The sequence below is a fragment of the Cydia pomonella genome, chromosome 6, assembly GCF_033807575.1.
Source record: "Cydia pomonella isolate Wapato2018A chromosome 6, ilCydPomo1, whole genome shotgun sequence".
NCBI lineage: Eukaryota > Metazoa > Arthropoda > Insecta > Lepidoptera > Tortricidae > Cydia > Cydia pomonella.
In genome coordinates this window covers 26,053,902-26,066,291 of record NC_084708.1, presented here as the reverse complement: position 1 = coordinate 26,066,291, position 12,390 = coordinate 26,053,902, and the positions used below count along the sequence as shown (strand labels likewise).

At 37.0% G+C, this 12,390-nt stretch overlaps 2 protein-coding genes across 2 annotated transcripts in view; one reads left to right on the top strand and one right to left on the bottom strand.

Annotated features, from left to right (window-relative positions):
• Positions 1 to 9,001, bottom strand: part of LOC133519380 (transportin-1) — a 33,468-nt gene extending 24,467 nt beyond the window's left edge. Inside the window, exons 1-5 of the mRNA XM_061853436.1 lie at positions 8,806 to 9,001; positions 8,214 to 8,546; positions 7,619 to 7,834; positions 6,516 to 6,638; positions 5,787 to 5,882 (exon numbers count right to left, since the gene is read on the bottom strand). Of these exons, the coding sequence (XP_061709420.1) occupies positions 5,787 to 5,882; positions 6,516 to 6,638; positions 7,619 to 7,834; positions 8,214 to 8,546; positions 8,806 to 8,910 (873 nt within the window). The 5' untranslated portion in view covers positions 8,911 to 9,001. The remainder of the gene's footprint in view (positions 1 to 5,786; positions 5,883 to 6,515; positions 6,639 to 7,618; positions 7,835 to 8,213; positions 8,547 to 8,805) is intronic.
• Positions 9,002 to 9,421: 420 nt separating this feature from the next.
• Positions 9,422 to 12,134, top strand: LOC133519372 (probable dimethyladenosine transferase). Its single transcript, XM_061853426.1, has 5 exons — positions 9,422 to 9,572; positions 9,686 to 9,872; positions 9,964 to 10,267; positions 10,666 to 10,887; positions 11,982 to 12,134. The coding sequence occupies exons 1-5, from the start codon at positions 9,422 to 9,424 to the stop codon at positions 12,129 to 12,131; spliced, it is 1,014 nt and encodes a 337-aa protein (XP_061709410.1). The 3' UTR covers positions 12,132 to 12,134.
• Positions 12,135 to 12,390: the final 256 nt, after the last annotated feature.

Below are 12,390 nucleotides of genomic sequence, written 5' to 3'. Positions count from 1 at the left end.
GGAACCCTAAAAAACCGCAAAATATTAGACCTTCCAAAATTTTCTAATTTAAAGTGTCCATTCAGGATAAATTTTAGCGAGAAACGTAAATATTTATGGCACTAGTAGGACATGCAATCCGGATATAAATTTTATTCGGATATCCGGATATAAAAATAGGCCTATAATTGCTAGCCACTAGATCCCATTATACCTAGGATAAGCATATTCCCGATTGAAGTCATAAAATGCGGAAATCCGCTTGGTAACCTAAATTCTTTGTCATACAGTATGTAACTGAACGAAAAGCATTTACATTTGGTGGTACTAGTGCCTAATGTGCCGAGGAAACCGACTATTCCACTTAATTTCATAAAATCAATCAATATCTTTATTGCTTACTTTTACATAGGAGCATAACTTGTGTACGTAAGGCGGTATGGTACAGCTGCAGAGAAAAGATTCATACAAAATTTCTATACAGAGGGGCACTTTTTCTCTGCAGCTGACCGTACATTGCTATGCATGTAGATACAATCATACTTATATGAATGTGTAAGATATAGCAAAAGCGAGCTGCCCTCCGTACTAGTTTATACTGTATCGCGGAAAGGTACCCCCTTCCCCTACTGCCCGCGGGCCATGACGTCATGGTTGGCCACCCCATGTAATGAATTTAAGTGTGTACAGTAAAAAACAAAGACGCAAAGAAATACATATACAAAGCAGTGGCGGTACTTCCATACAAGCCCAAAAGCCGGGTTTGCCTTACCGAAATTACGTAGTGATAAGATCAATATAGATTATTTTAAACCCGCGCGCCAAAAGAACTCGTATTATTGAATTCAAGCCACCGCGGCGCGAGCGAGTTGCAATTTTTTTCCGTGGCGTGGCACCTCGTCCGCGCGAAAGAAATCAGTCGTAGGATCTATCCTGCTCGCACTCGTCGGCTTGCAACCGGGCTTGCTTTTTCGTCCCGCTCTAGGCGCTCTAACCTACAAACTGCCATATAACGAATGTAACTATTTTTTGGTATGTATAGCAATCTTATACGGCAAATTAAGCCGGGCTTTTAGTGTGAAGTTAGCTGCATAATTGTGCACGAGCGCGCGTTTACTAGACAACTTCAAGTGTAATTATTATTATTTGACTAGTCGAAATACTATTATTCTGTGTCGAAAGTTTAATTTGTTTTAAGTGAATCAGTGAATGTGGACTTGTTTGTTTGTTGTTTAAGTGTCTAATTCGTTAACAATATATGAAGTTGTTCCTTGTGTGATGAGATGCGTCCACGTATGACTCAACGAAGGCAAGGTAGAGTTGTTAAACTTCGTAGAAAAACGGGATATCATTTCCGCGCCAAAACTAACACCTGACTTATGTATTTCTCAGACAAGTCAGTCACATAGGAGAAAATTACGTAAGGCAACGGTGGGTTACAAAACAGTCAAAACACATCGGATTGTTAGTTGATGTACGAGGGCTGTACTGAAAATTTTTAGTTAAACAAAAACTATAAGGAATATAATAAAACTTTATTTACAACTTTTCAAAGTATTCCCCTGCTACATTAATGCACTTATGCATTCGGCTGAACCAGCTTTCAAAACAGGAAAAAAAACTGTTCTTGCGGAAGGTCAAAAAAAAGTCGCCTAAATTCGTCCACTGCTTCATCCGCCGTCGAAAATCGTCGTCCACGTAATATTTTTTTTAAGGTGGGGAACAGAAAAAAATCACACGGAGCCAGGTCAGGACTGTACGGAGGGTGTGGTAGTAGTTGCACACCTGATTTGCTCAAAAAGTCCATGGTTCTGGAAGCCGTGTGAGCCGGAGCATTATCTTGATGAAAAATGATGCCCCGAGTTCCAGTACTTGGACGACTGACGTTCAGCTCTTGGAAGGCCTGTGGCAAGCAAACTTCACTGTACCATTGGCTGGTAACTGTTTTGCGATCTTCAAGTGGAATTACGGCTACAGGTCCACTGCGTCGAAAAAAAACAGCAACCATTTTTTTGTTGACGCTTCGGCCGCGAACTACTTTAGTAGGTAAATCATCTACTTCAAAGACCCATTGTGTTGATTGCTGTTTTGTAAATGGGTCGTAACTATATATCCAAGATTCGTCAGATGTCACAATGTAGGTCACTTGTTGAGAATCGCCATTATCGAATTTCTTCAACATATATTTGCACCAATCGACACGACTATCTTTTTGCTCTTGTGTGAGAAAATGTGGTATCCACCGAGACGAAACCTTCCGAACTTGAAGGTGGTCATGCAAAATGGTAGAAACTGCCCGGGATCCAATCTTCAGTTCGTCCTGAATCTCTCGGTGGGTAATGTTTCGAGATTCCTTTATTAACCACTCCGCCTAGATAACATTTTCTGGAGTAACTGCCGTTGGCGGTCGCCCCGGTCGAGGCTCATCTTTGATGTCGCTCCGCCCACGCTTAAATTTACGGAACCAGTAACTGATAGTGGCAAGAGATGGGGATAATGTCCCAAAAACACTAGTTAAATTTTCATGAGAATCCTTGTATGTTAGCCCTCGTTTATAATCATAATATATCATAGCACGAAATGCTTCCCGCGTTAGCTCCATTTTTGCGAACAAAAAGTGACAGACATGTTTTTTTCTGAAATTCATAAAAAAATTACTGATTGTCACTGGCCAGTGACATTTATACCAAAAAGTTTGTAATGAAATTTGCCTTTAAGCTACAGTAAAATTAAATAAATACAGTTAATAGTACGCCGTTGACTAACTATTAACGGAACAACCCTCGTATCTATTGCTGGTGTTGCCCATTTTTCGAACGACATTAACGTTTGGATGCTTCTGGCTATGACGACTAATATAATTTATCTGGCGCGATAAAGATAAGTTTATAATTGCTGATATGTTTGTAAAATTCTATATAAATATATTCGAATATATTCTAATATATTCTATATTCTATTATCAATTATATTATTATTAGGTAACTCAGTGCGCTATGAAAAGTTCACCTCAACCGGCTAGCAAATGCATTTGAGTGCGAAAATTGAAGATTGGACAGGTTATTACGAAAACATATCTTTCAGCTTGCCCTACTCCAAAACTCTAGGCACGCCACTGATACAAAGTACTATTTTATGTTTATTGTGCGTACGATATGTATGTGAAGTACCTCTGTGTGGGGTCTGGTATATGTGGTGTGGTAGGTTAAAGGTATAAAATCATGTGTGTATGAATAAAAGCGCAAATAAATCCTAAAAGTCGGCAAAACGTAACAGTAAAATATTATATTTAATTGTTTACAGTAAAACTCTGTTACATAACAAATGTCTGCTTCAGTTTCCTTACTGCATTACCTACGAGTCGTGACTAATTGTAAGTAAACCAATAACAATCATGAATACTAGGTACAATGTATGGTACAATGTCATGATATGTTACAATCAAGACTAGACTTATTTAAAAAGAACCGAACAAAATAACCTAATAGTGTTTATAAGTAATTAAGCCTGTATAAGGCAGAGGGAACATATTTCCCATCTGATTATGAACTTTATTTCAAAGTCATAGGGTTCAATTTAACATAATTCCTGACACCCTTATGCCTTATTATAAAGGTAAGCTACATATACTTGTGATATGTTGCTGCTGCTAAATCATTTTTGAAACAGGAATTGAAACTAAATCCCGAAAATTATATCACACAAATATTTTTTATTTATTTATCTCTTTATAATCTTTTTCAGATATTTGCACTATTTCTTATTTTGACTGAGCGAGTGTAAAGTGTCTCCATTTCAGTATGGGCAAAAATTTCGTATCTCTGGCTGTTCTCCCCTACCAGTCGCATTTCTCAACCAATTCTCTTGTAATTGTGAGCATATTAAAAAAATATATGGAGCGTCCGGGGTTCCCGAGGTCTACAACTCACCACAACACTTGTTGGTCCTGAGTATTTTTTTTTACACACAGGTTGACCTAGCCAAAAACTAAGTTAACCTTGTACTATGGGCACTAGGTGACGATATACATACGTATATAGATAAATACATACTTAAATATATATACATAGAAAACACCCATGGGTCAGGAACACATATCTGTGTTTATCACACAAATAAATGCCCTCACCGGGATAAAAACCAGGGACCATCGGCTTCATAGGCAGGGTCACTACGCACTAGGCCTGACCAATCGTCAAACTAACACTAACTAGTACTAACACAAACACGGACGGACGGACAGAGTCGCACCATAAGGGTTCCATTTGTACCTTTTTGATACGGAACCCTAAAAATGGTTTCTACAACTTTTTGGCAGATGAATATTCATAATAATACGCAGGCATTTTTTTTGTTCAACAAACATTTCGTCAGCGTTTACGCTATGTCCCCAAAGAATCACTCCATACCAAAGCCAAGCGTAGGCATAGGCGTAATATGCATAGCGAGAGGATTAGATATTTGTGCTTCTTTTTATTACGCTTAGTGCGTATACGAAACGCGAAAATGTTGTTTTTAAATTTTGAACATGGCCTCTCCAAGTTATGCTTGTGACAAGTTGTAGTCCTAAAAGGTTTACTTTTTTTACTTCTTCTATTCCGATTTCATTAGATAAGTTTGTTAGGTCTAAAGATCGCTTTTGATAACTTTGATAAGGCTTAAATTGTATCAGTTTAATATTGAATAATAATTTATTTAATATTATACGACATTATTACACAAATTTACTAAGTCCCACGGTAAGCTCAATAAGGCTTGTGTTGAGGGTACTTAGACAACGATATATATAATATATAAATATTTATAAATACTTAAATACATAGAAAACACCATGACTCAGGAACAAACATCCATGCTCATCACACGAATAAATGCCCTTACCAGGATTTGAACCCGGGACCATCAGCTTCGTAGGCAGGGTCACTACCCACTAGGGCAAACCATCCATTATCCATTTATTCCTTCCAAAAAAAAGATGCACGTGATTAGAAAAGTAGCACGGCATTGCATTGTTTGACGTTGTCAAGTTGCCCGCAGTAGGTAAAGAACAAGAGTCGCTTGCGGCACAATACACGCTTGGCCATTTTTAGGGTTCCGTACCTTAAAAGCAACGCGTGGAGGTATCGCGTTGAAATTAAAACCATATACTCAGGTCTTCAATTCTTTGAAGCTGTGAAAAAATTCTAACTTCTAACTTAACGTAAAAAAAAAGGTACGGCCGATACCGCAATAAAACGTATATTTCGACACTCTCAAGGGAATCAAAATTTATAGAGTACTTCCCGCTGACCTACAACTATGAAATATTATCCAAGTAATATTATCTTACACTACAAGTACAGGGAAAAAATCTCAAAATTATAAATTTGTAAAAAAAAAGTTATATTTGGGTGAATCAACTTTTTTTGTTTTGTTATCCTGTCCCGTTGTCCAAGGGACAACAGTGGCACAGTTTGTTTGAAGAGACGTTGTATGCCGTTCTATTAACATGCTTAGTAGGGGGCCCATTATGGACATTGGTTATAACGACCACAAAAACGCAAGTTTAATACATTTAAGTACCATAAAATCAGTATTTCAATGAACTTTTGTCCCCTGGACAACTAATCGTAACCATGGCAACGAGTGACGCTAAAAAGTTGATTCTCCCATTTATACAAAACCCTCGCACTTGTCCGGTTTTTTCAGATCTAGTCAGATTTCTACAATGATTCTAGATCCTTGGAAGACCTTATGTCCATGCAATAAGGTTCATATCAGCTCACCATGTAGACAATGGTACAAATGAACATCAGATAGGAACATACCTCTTTGCAGACGCTCTGTTCGGCGAGCGACAGCCAGAACTCGCAGGCCTCCAGGGCCACTCCCTCCTCCGGGTCTTGGGTGCGCACCAACATGTACTGCCAACCAAATATCATGCTCACATTCAATGTTTCAGAAAACGTTGTCTTGTCTAAAGGGAGCAAAGTTCAACTTTTTGTATATATTACCAAAAATATGTATGTATATGTGAAATTGGCATGTTAGTGATGTTAATTACTAGAGGGAAAAAATTATAAACAGATTTGAATGAAATTTTGTAACTTTGAATTTTTATTACATAAAAAGAATACATCTTCAAAAATGTGAATTGGAGGATATAAGTTTATGGAACTAGCATTTAAAAATTCGACCTGAAATATTGAGGTTAATTGTTAGTCAAAGTAGTTGATTAATACATAATCATTTATTTGCACATAGAAAGGGTTTTACATAAAAGGTGTTATAAAAGTATCTTGTCCCAGCTTTTGAGCTGTTTTTTGTCAGCATGGAAATGCTAATATAATAAATAAACTGCCATCTTCTATTTCCTCAAGTTTAGGCTAGTAAAATCATAAAATTGACATTTCTTTGATATGTCTGTTGGATTGCAAGGTCAGGTCGAACCTCAATATTATTGGGAAGGTGTGAGCATTTGGCCCAGAGACATCATATGACCTGATAAAGTCCTATCATGCCCAGGTTCCCAGGGATTACTATTTATAGAATCTCACCTCAATAATATTAGGCAGGTGTGGGACCAGCCTGTCTAGCCGCACTTCCAGCAGCAACACCAGCGCATGGCACACGTTCTTCCGGACATCCGGGTCCTCGTCTGCCGCTAAATGGAATAGGTTCTGGAACAAAAAGAAATTTTAATTATAAAGTAGTCACGGCCTTGGCCTTTCCGTGAGATGCGAGTGATTACGTGGGGAGCATTTTGCAGCCCATAATTAACATGATTATCTATTTTGAATAAAGGATAAATCAAATGGTACTCATTTTTATGATGATGAATTATAAAATAGATCAAAAACTATTACCAAAATTTATCTTAGTTTTAACTTAGTAGTACAAAAAAGGCCCATGACAAATGTATGTGTTCAAATAACCATAGTTTTTGGGCCATGGCAAAATGCTCATAGCGCGAGTATCTATGATTTCATACAATAAAAAAATTGTTATGTATGAATAGTGCTTTCATTATTATGATAATACATAATAATGAAAGCAAAAGGATAAAAATAAAGTAGGGTTATTTTCCTGAACTTGGTAATTATCTGTAATAGGTTTTTATATAATGAAACAATAGAATAATTACATTTTCCTGTGGCAAAATTAAATGGCACTAAAGAAAATATCTACAATACATGTAACCTGACCTAACTGGCTGTTTCATAAAGACCTGTCTCTTGTAGTACAAGTAGCCTAGTCTTTTTCTAGCATTAGCAACCATGTTTGAAGAGGGCCCTTATTTGCATACCCCGGGGTTTTGGGAGTGGGAATGTTTTGCACTTTGCCAAAAATTTTGTAAAAACTATAAAAGCAGAAACTATTTAAACATTTCTAAGCTTAGATGGAGCTTACTACCTATCTTTAATTCATAGTTTCCTTGCTATTTTGCAATAAATAAAGTTATACAGGAAATCATTCCCTTACACATGCTCATAAATTAACTGTTATATGCAGTAAAGTGTTTACTTAACATTTCTTCCAAAGAAACTTCAGGTTCCAAGCCAGGCCACAGCCACAAGGGATGTTCAGAAATCACTGGACTACTTCTTGGTGCTCAGCTGAATTGCTCAGCAAATATTTATTTAAAAACAGCAGTACTAACCTCAATGAATGAGTCTATATGAGTCATGAGAGCCTGCGTCCTGCCCATGATGAAATAGTTGACGCAGGCAATAGCATGACACCGGATCTTGGGCGATGAATGCCTGAAGAACTGTAGGAACTTGGGGATCAACACGTTCAGTGGCCTGTTCAGTGCATCGCTGTCCAGGAGTTCTGCTGTGTCTTCACATATTTTTTGTAGCGCTCCAAATGCTCCCTAAATGAAACAAGAAAACAATTTAAATCTTATCAGATTAAATCTTTACTTTTCAATTAGAACTTATTTCTTCTTAGGAAGTGACATAAAAATATTGCTTTTGGTATTTAAGTAAAAAAATCAATTGACACCTCTGTTGTCAAAATGGGTTCAGTAGTTTTGAAGCTACAGTGAAACATACCACACAAATGTGCATTAATTAACTTCTAAAATCATGTTGGATAAAACAGAAATTGCATGTGTACAGTTCGCTAGAGAAACCTAAACCTCTCCAGCATAGAAGTTAAATTACATAGGGGTCAGATATCTCTTCAGCCAGTGTACATAATTAGCATTTTTACATATTCTAAGTAATTACAAACTTGGGTACACTTCTTACCTCACAGACATTGTAATCCTGTGAATCAAGCATGTTGCAGAGCGCTGGCAAGAGTTCTGGCCATGAGGTGAGTTCACCCTTGCTTGCGATGGTGGTGATGATTATACCCACGGTTGCACGGATCAGGGGAGACGGGTCCCCCACCGCCGACAAGCATTCTCGCTTGATAAACTCCGCTACCTCCGGGAAGAAGTTGTTATAATGGGCCTTCACATTGTTTTTCAAAATCAAACCACTCAGAGACCTCGTGGGCTCCTCTTCGGTGACTAATTTAGTTAATACGAATATCAGGTAGTTGTTGAAGTCGGGATACTTGTTCAATTCTTCCAATTTCTGAGATGATAAGGGTCAAGAAAATTATTGTACAAATCGAATGCTGTCAATGACTGTCATGTCGGAAAAATCGATTTATGATGAAGCGTTGAGACGCCTACGACATAATTGCTCAGTAAGTTACAAAACATTTCAATAATACGTATGTTATTAGCGGAAAATTCCTGGGAAACATGATAAATAAAGTATAAAGCGGTTACAGATACAAAAAATACGCACGCCGTTGAGAGCATCGACATGGTACTAGTGAAAAGGATACTTGTTGAACAGCTCTTTGTGTAGCTGTGTCGGGTGATTGTGACTCCTTGAGAAGTGTTAATATTTGCCTTAATCCTTCTTGTTCGGGTTTCCACTCCATTTTCATAATAATTCCACAATTCGGTTTTATTTCACTCGGTCCCGTAAAGATCAACCATGCCAAAAATTTGACGACTTGCCAGATATAAAAATTGATTATCGATTTTGTTTGTAACGACGCAAAAACTTTTTATAATTTTTACTAAAATATAAAATAATCTTTTATTTCAAAGTTAAAATGAAAGCGTATTACACATAAAAATTGATGACAAATCACTATATTTCTTGTTTATTTACAAAATTATTGGATTATATTTCGAGAAAACACGTTTCTATCTGTTAAAAAAGTAAATACTTGTTCCAGTTTACGCAATTTCAAAATATATATATAGGTCAAGGTCATAGATCTCACCGTAAACCAAATATGTTTTAGAATATTATTTTATAAATCACATTTTAAAAACAAATTATATTTATTCAGTATTCTTGAATAAATATGTTTTCAGAAAATAAAAGGCAAAATAATGTGCAATTGCAAATTAATATAACGTAAAATGGAATTAAAATTTGACAATCCCATGTTGATTTTGACAGTGACAACTCTACCTTCCATAACAGAAAGATTTCTATTTTCGATTGCTATTCACGTGGGAAAGCAATCAAATACAAAAATGCCGAAAATTAAAGCGGAAAAGAAAACAAGGGTTCACAATGAAATTGCTAAACAAGGTAAGCAATCCGTTAAATTCCATGATCCTAAATCGGGTCATCTTTGAGGTTACAATTGGGTTGATCTGTTTATAAATAGTTCCTTGTGCAAACTAATATTTTAATACTTGCAGGCATCCAGTTCAACAAAGACTTCGGTCAGCATATCCTAAAGAATCCGCTCATTATAACATCCATGTTAGACAAGTCCGGCTTGCGACCGACAGATGTAGCACTTGAAATTGGTCCTGGTACAGGTAACATGACAGTAAAACTACTGGACAGAGTCAAGAAAGTTATAGCCTGTGAAATAGATACCAGGTAAATTAATTTGAGAAACATCAAGAAGTAATGAATTGAATTTCTGAGTAAAATAGCCATTACTAGGTATTATCTTGCATTTTTTTTTCAGACTTGTAGCTGAATTGCAAAAGCGTGTCCAAGGCACGCCTTACCAAGCCAAACTACAAATTCTTGTAGGAGATGTTCTTAAGACAGAACTGCCATTCTTTGACATATGTGTAGCCAACATCCCATACCAGATCAGTTCTCCCCTGGTGTTTAAGTTGCTGCTGCATCGGCCATTCTTCCGGTGTGCCGTGCTTATGTTCCAGCAGGAGTTTGCGCAGAGACTGGTGGCCAAGCCGGGGGACAAACTGTACTGCAGGCTGTCTATAAACACACAGCTGTTGGCTAGAGTTGACATGCTCATGAAGGTATGGATATCAAATATATAAATATACCTAGTGTCATGGTAAGCTTAATAAGGTTATTGTTGTATAACATAAATAAGACTCAATCACAACTCTATTTGCTACGTTGTAGGTCCAGATTTCATTGGAAAATTATGGACTTTTTCTTGTCAGACTGGGCTTTAGGACATAGGCTAAAGTGGCAATAAATAACAGAATAACTATTCATTTCATACATTTAAGAATACAATAAAAAGGCTTATACATTTTGCTCACCATAGATAATTTAGAATCTTCAACACCCTGAGCAAATAATCACTGTTTACTTAACTATGAAGAAATGCATCACTTTCAATATAATTTTAAGTCAATGCAACAATTTGCTATATATATTTAATTCAATACACCTTCCCTTATTACAGGTTGGCAAAAATAATTTCAGACCTCCTCCCAAGGTGGAGTCCAGTGTTGTCCGGATAGAGCCGCGCAACCCGCCTCCGCCCATCAACTTCGTGGAGTGGGATGGCCTTACGAGGATAGCATTTGTCAGGAAAAACAAAACACTGTCAGCCGCCTTCAAGCATGCCACCACCATGGCTGTGCTGGATAAGAACTATAGGGTACACTGCTCTTTGCACAATAAGGTATGTTTCTAAAGATATTTATTTATTTAATTATTATTATTAAATTATTACTATAGTTCTCAGCACAAGCAATCCTAGGAAGCACTTTCTATCAACCCATGTATGTATGTGAGTGGAATAAATTACCAGCAGCAGTGATATGTGCTCCTTCAGTAAACAGTTTTAAAAACATACTTAAAATATATACACATCAGATTTTAGCTGCTAGTGTATCATTTTACTGTAAACTTGTTCAATATTACATTGTAACATGCCTGGTTTGAAAATGCAGTGACAACAGGTGTCTATATCTAATTCTAATATTAAGAGGAATTCCTAATTGCGATTTTTCCATACAAACACTCTCGACTGTTTCCACCCTGGATTTTTAACCTAGAGCAATGTGTTTTTCAAATAAGATCTATATCATCAATATCTGTGCCACTGTGTTTTGTTTTATTGGATTATTTTATTTTGAAGAAACCTACAGCGCCTCGAAAATCGCAAAAACGGCTCAATTGAATTGGCTGCAATAAAAGGTGCAGTATACAAATATCACAACAAATATCCAAAAAATCAAAACATAGCAGCATGGATCATTTTACCTCTTGCAGTTTCCAAAATTACATTATGATTAGTTGCATTTTGGAGGAGGAAACAGTTGAGAGTGAAACCTCGATTTTTGAGTTTTTTGCGTGGGAATTTAAGGTGAGCTGCTGCAGTTGTCCTTATCACACGCATGCAGCGTGACAGAAACATAGCTTCAAAAATTCGAGATTTGAAAAGTTGCTCAGCTAGGCATTGCTCTTAAAAAGAAAGGGGACCGTTGTTATAACCATTGTTATAATTTAACATAGTCATCAGTTAGCCAGGAAATCAGATTTTACTTGCCAGACAATTTTAAATTCCTTATCATATATTTATGCCTTTATTTTTCCTTAAATATTTAATGTTTTCTATCAGTATCATTTTTCTATATTAAGGACCCCTGTCGGGTATACCCCTCCTCCATATCTTTACACCTTTCTCAGTCTTATCATATGCAATTCTAATACTATTTTGCTAACAATTTTCATAAATTACAAAGCATTAAATTATTATTATTCTCTTAACAGGAAATCCCAGAGGACTTTGACATAAAACAGAAGGTGCAAGAGATCCTCACAAATGCTGAAGCTGACCAGATGCGAGCACGGACCATGGACATTGATGACTTCATGAAGCTGCTACATGCATTCAACTCAGAGGGAATACATTTTGCTTGAAAACTTAATAATAATAATAATAATCAATGTGCAATCTCAGGAATTATTTCCTTAACAACGAGTGTGGGATGCATCGTGACGTGGTGGCAGTAGACAGGAACCTCACGCCGCTCTCCTTGGCAAACGAGAACTGGCGCAAACCTGTGGTACTAAGTACTGCGGATCGCAAGGCGGCATGGGAGAGTAAGGTGCTACACGGGCGGTTCTACAAGGCCCTCACGGGACCTGACGTGGACCTGCTCGCGTCGGTGAACTGGTT

Coding starts and splice junctions, on each gene's coding strand:
- LOC133519372 (XM_061853426.1), top strand. CDS start 9,422: ATGTTGATTTTGACAGTGACAACTCTACCTTCCATAACAGAAAGATTT. Junction 9,573..9,685: donor CAATGAAATTGCTAAACAAG/GTAAGCAATCCG, acceptor TAATACTTGCAG/GCATCCAGTTCAACAAAGAC. Junction 10,888..11,981: donor ACTGCTCTTTGCACAATAAG/GTATGTTTCTAA, acceptor TTCTCTTAACAG/GAAATCCCAGAGGACTTTGA.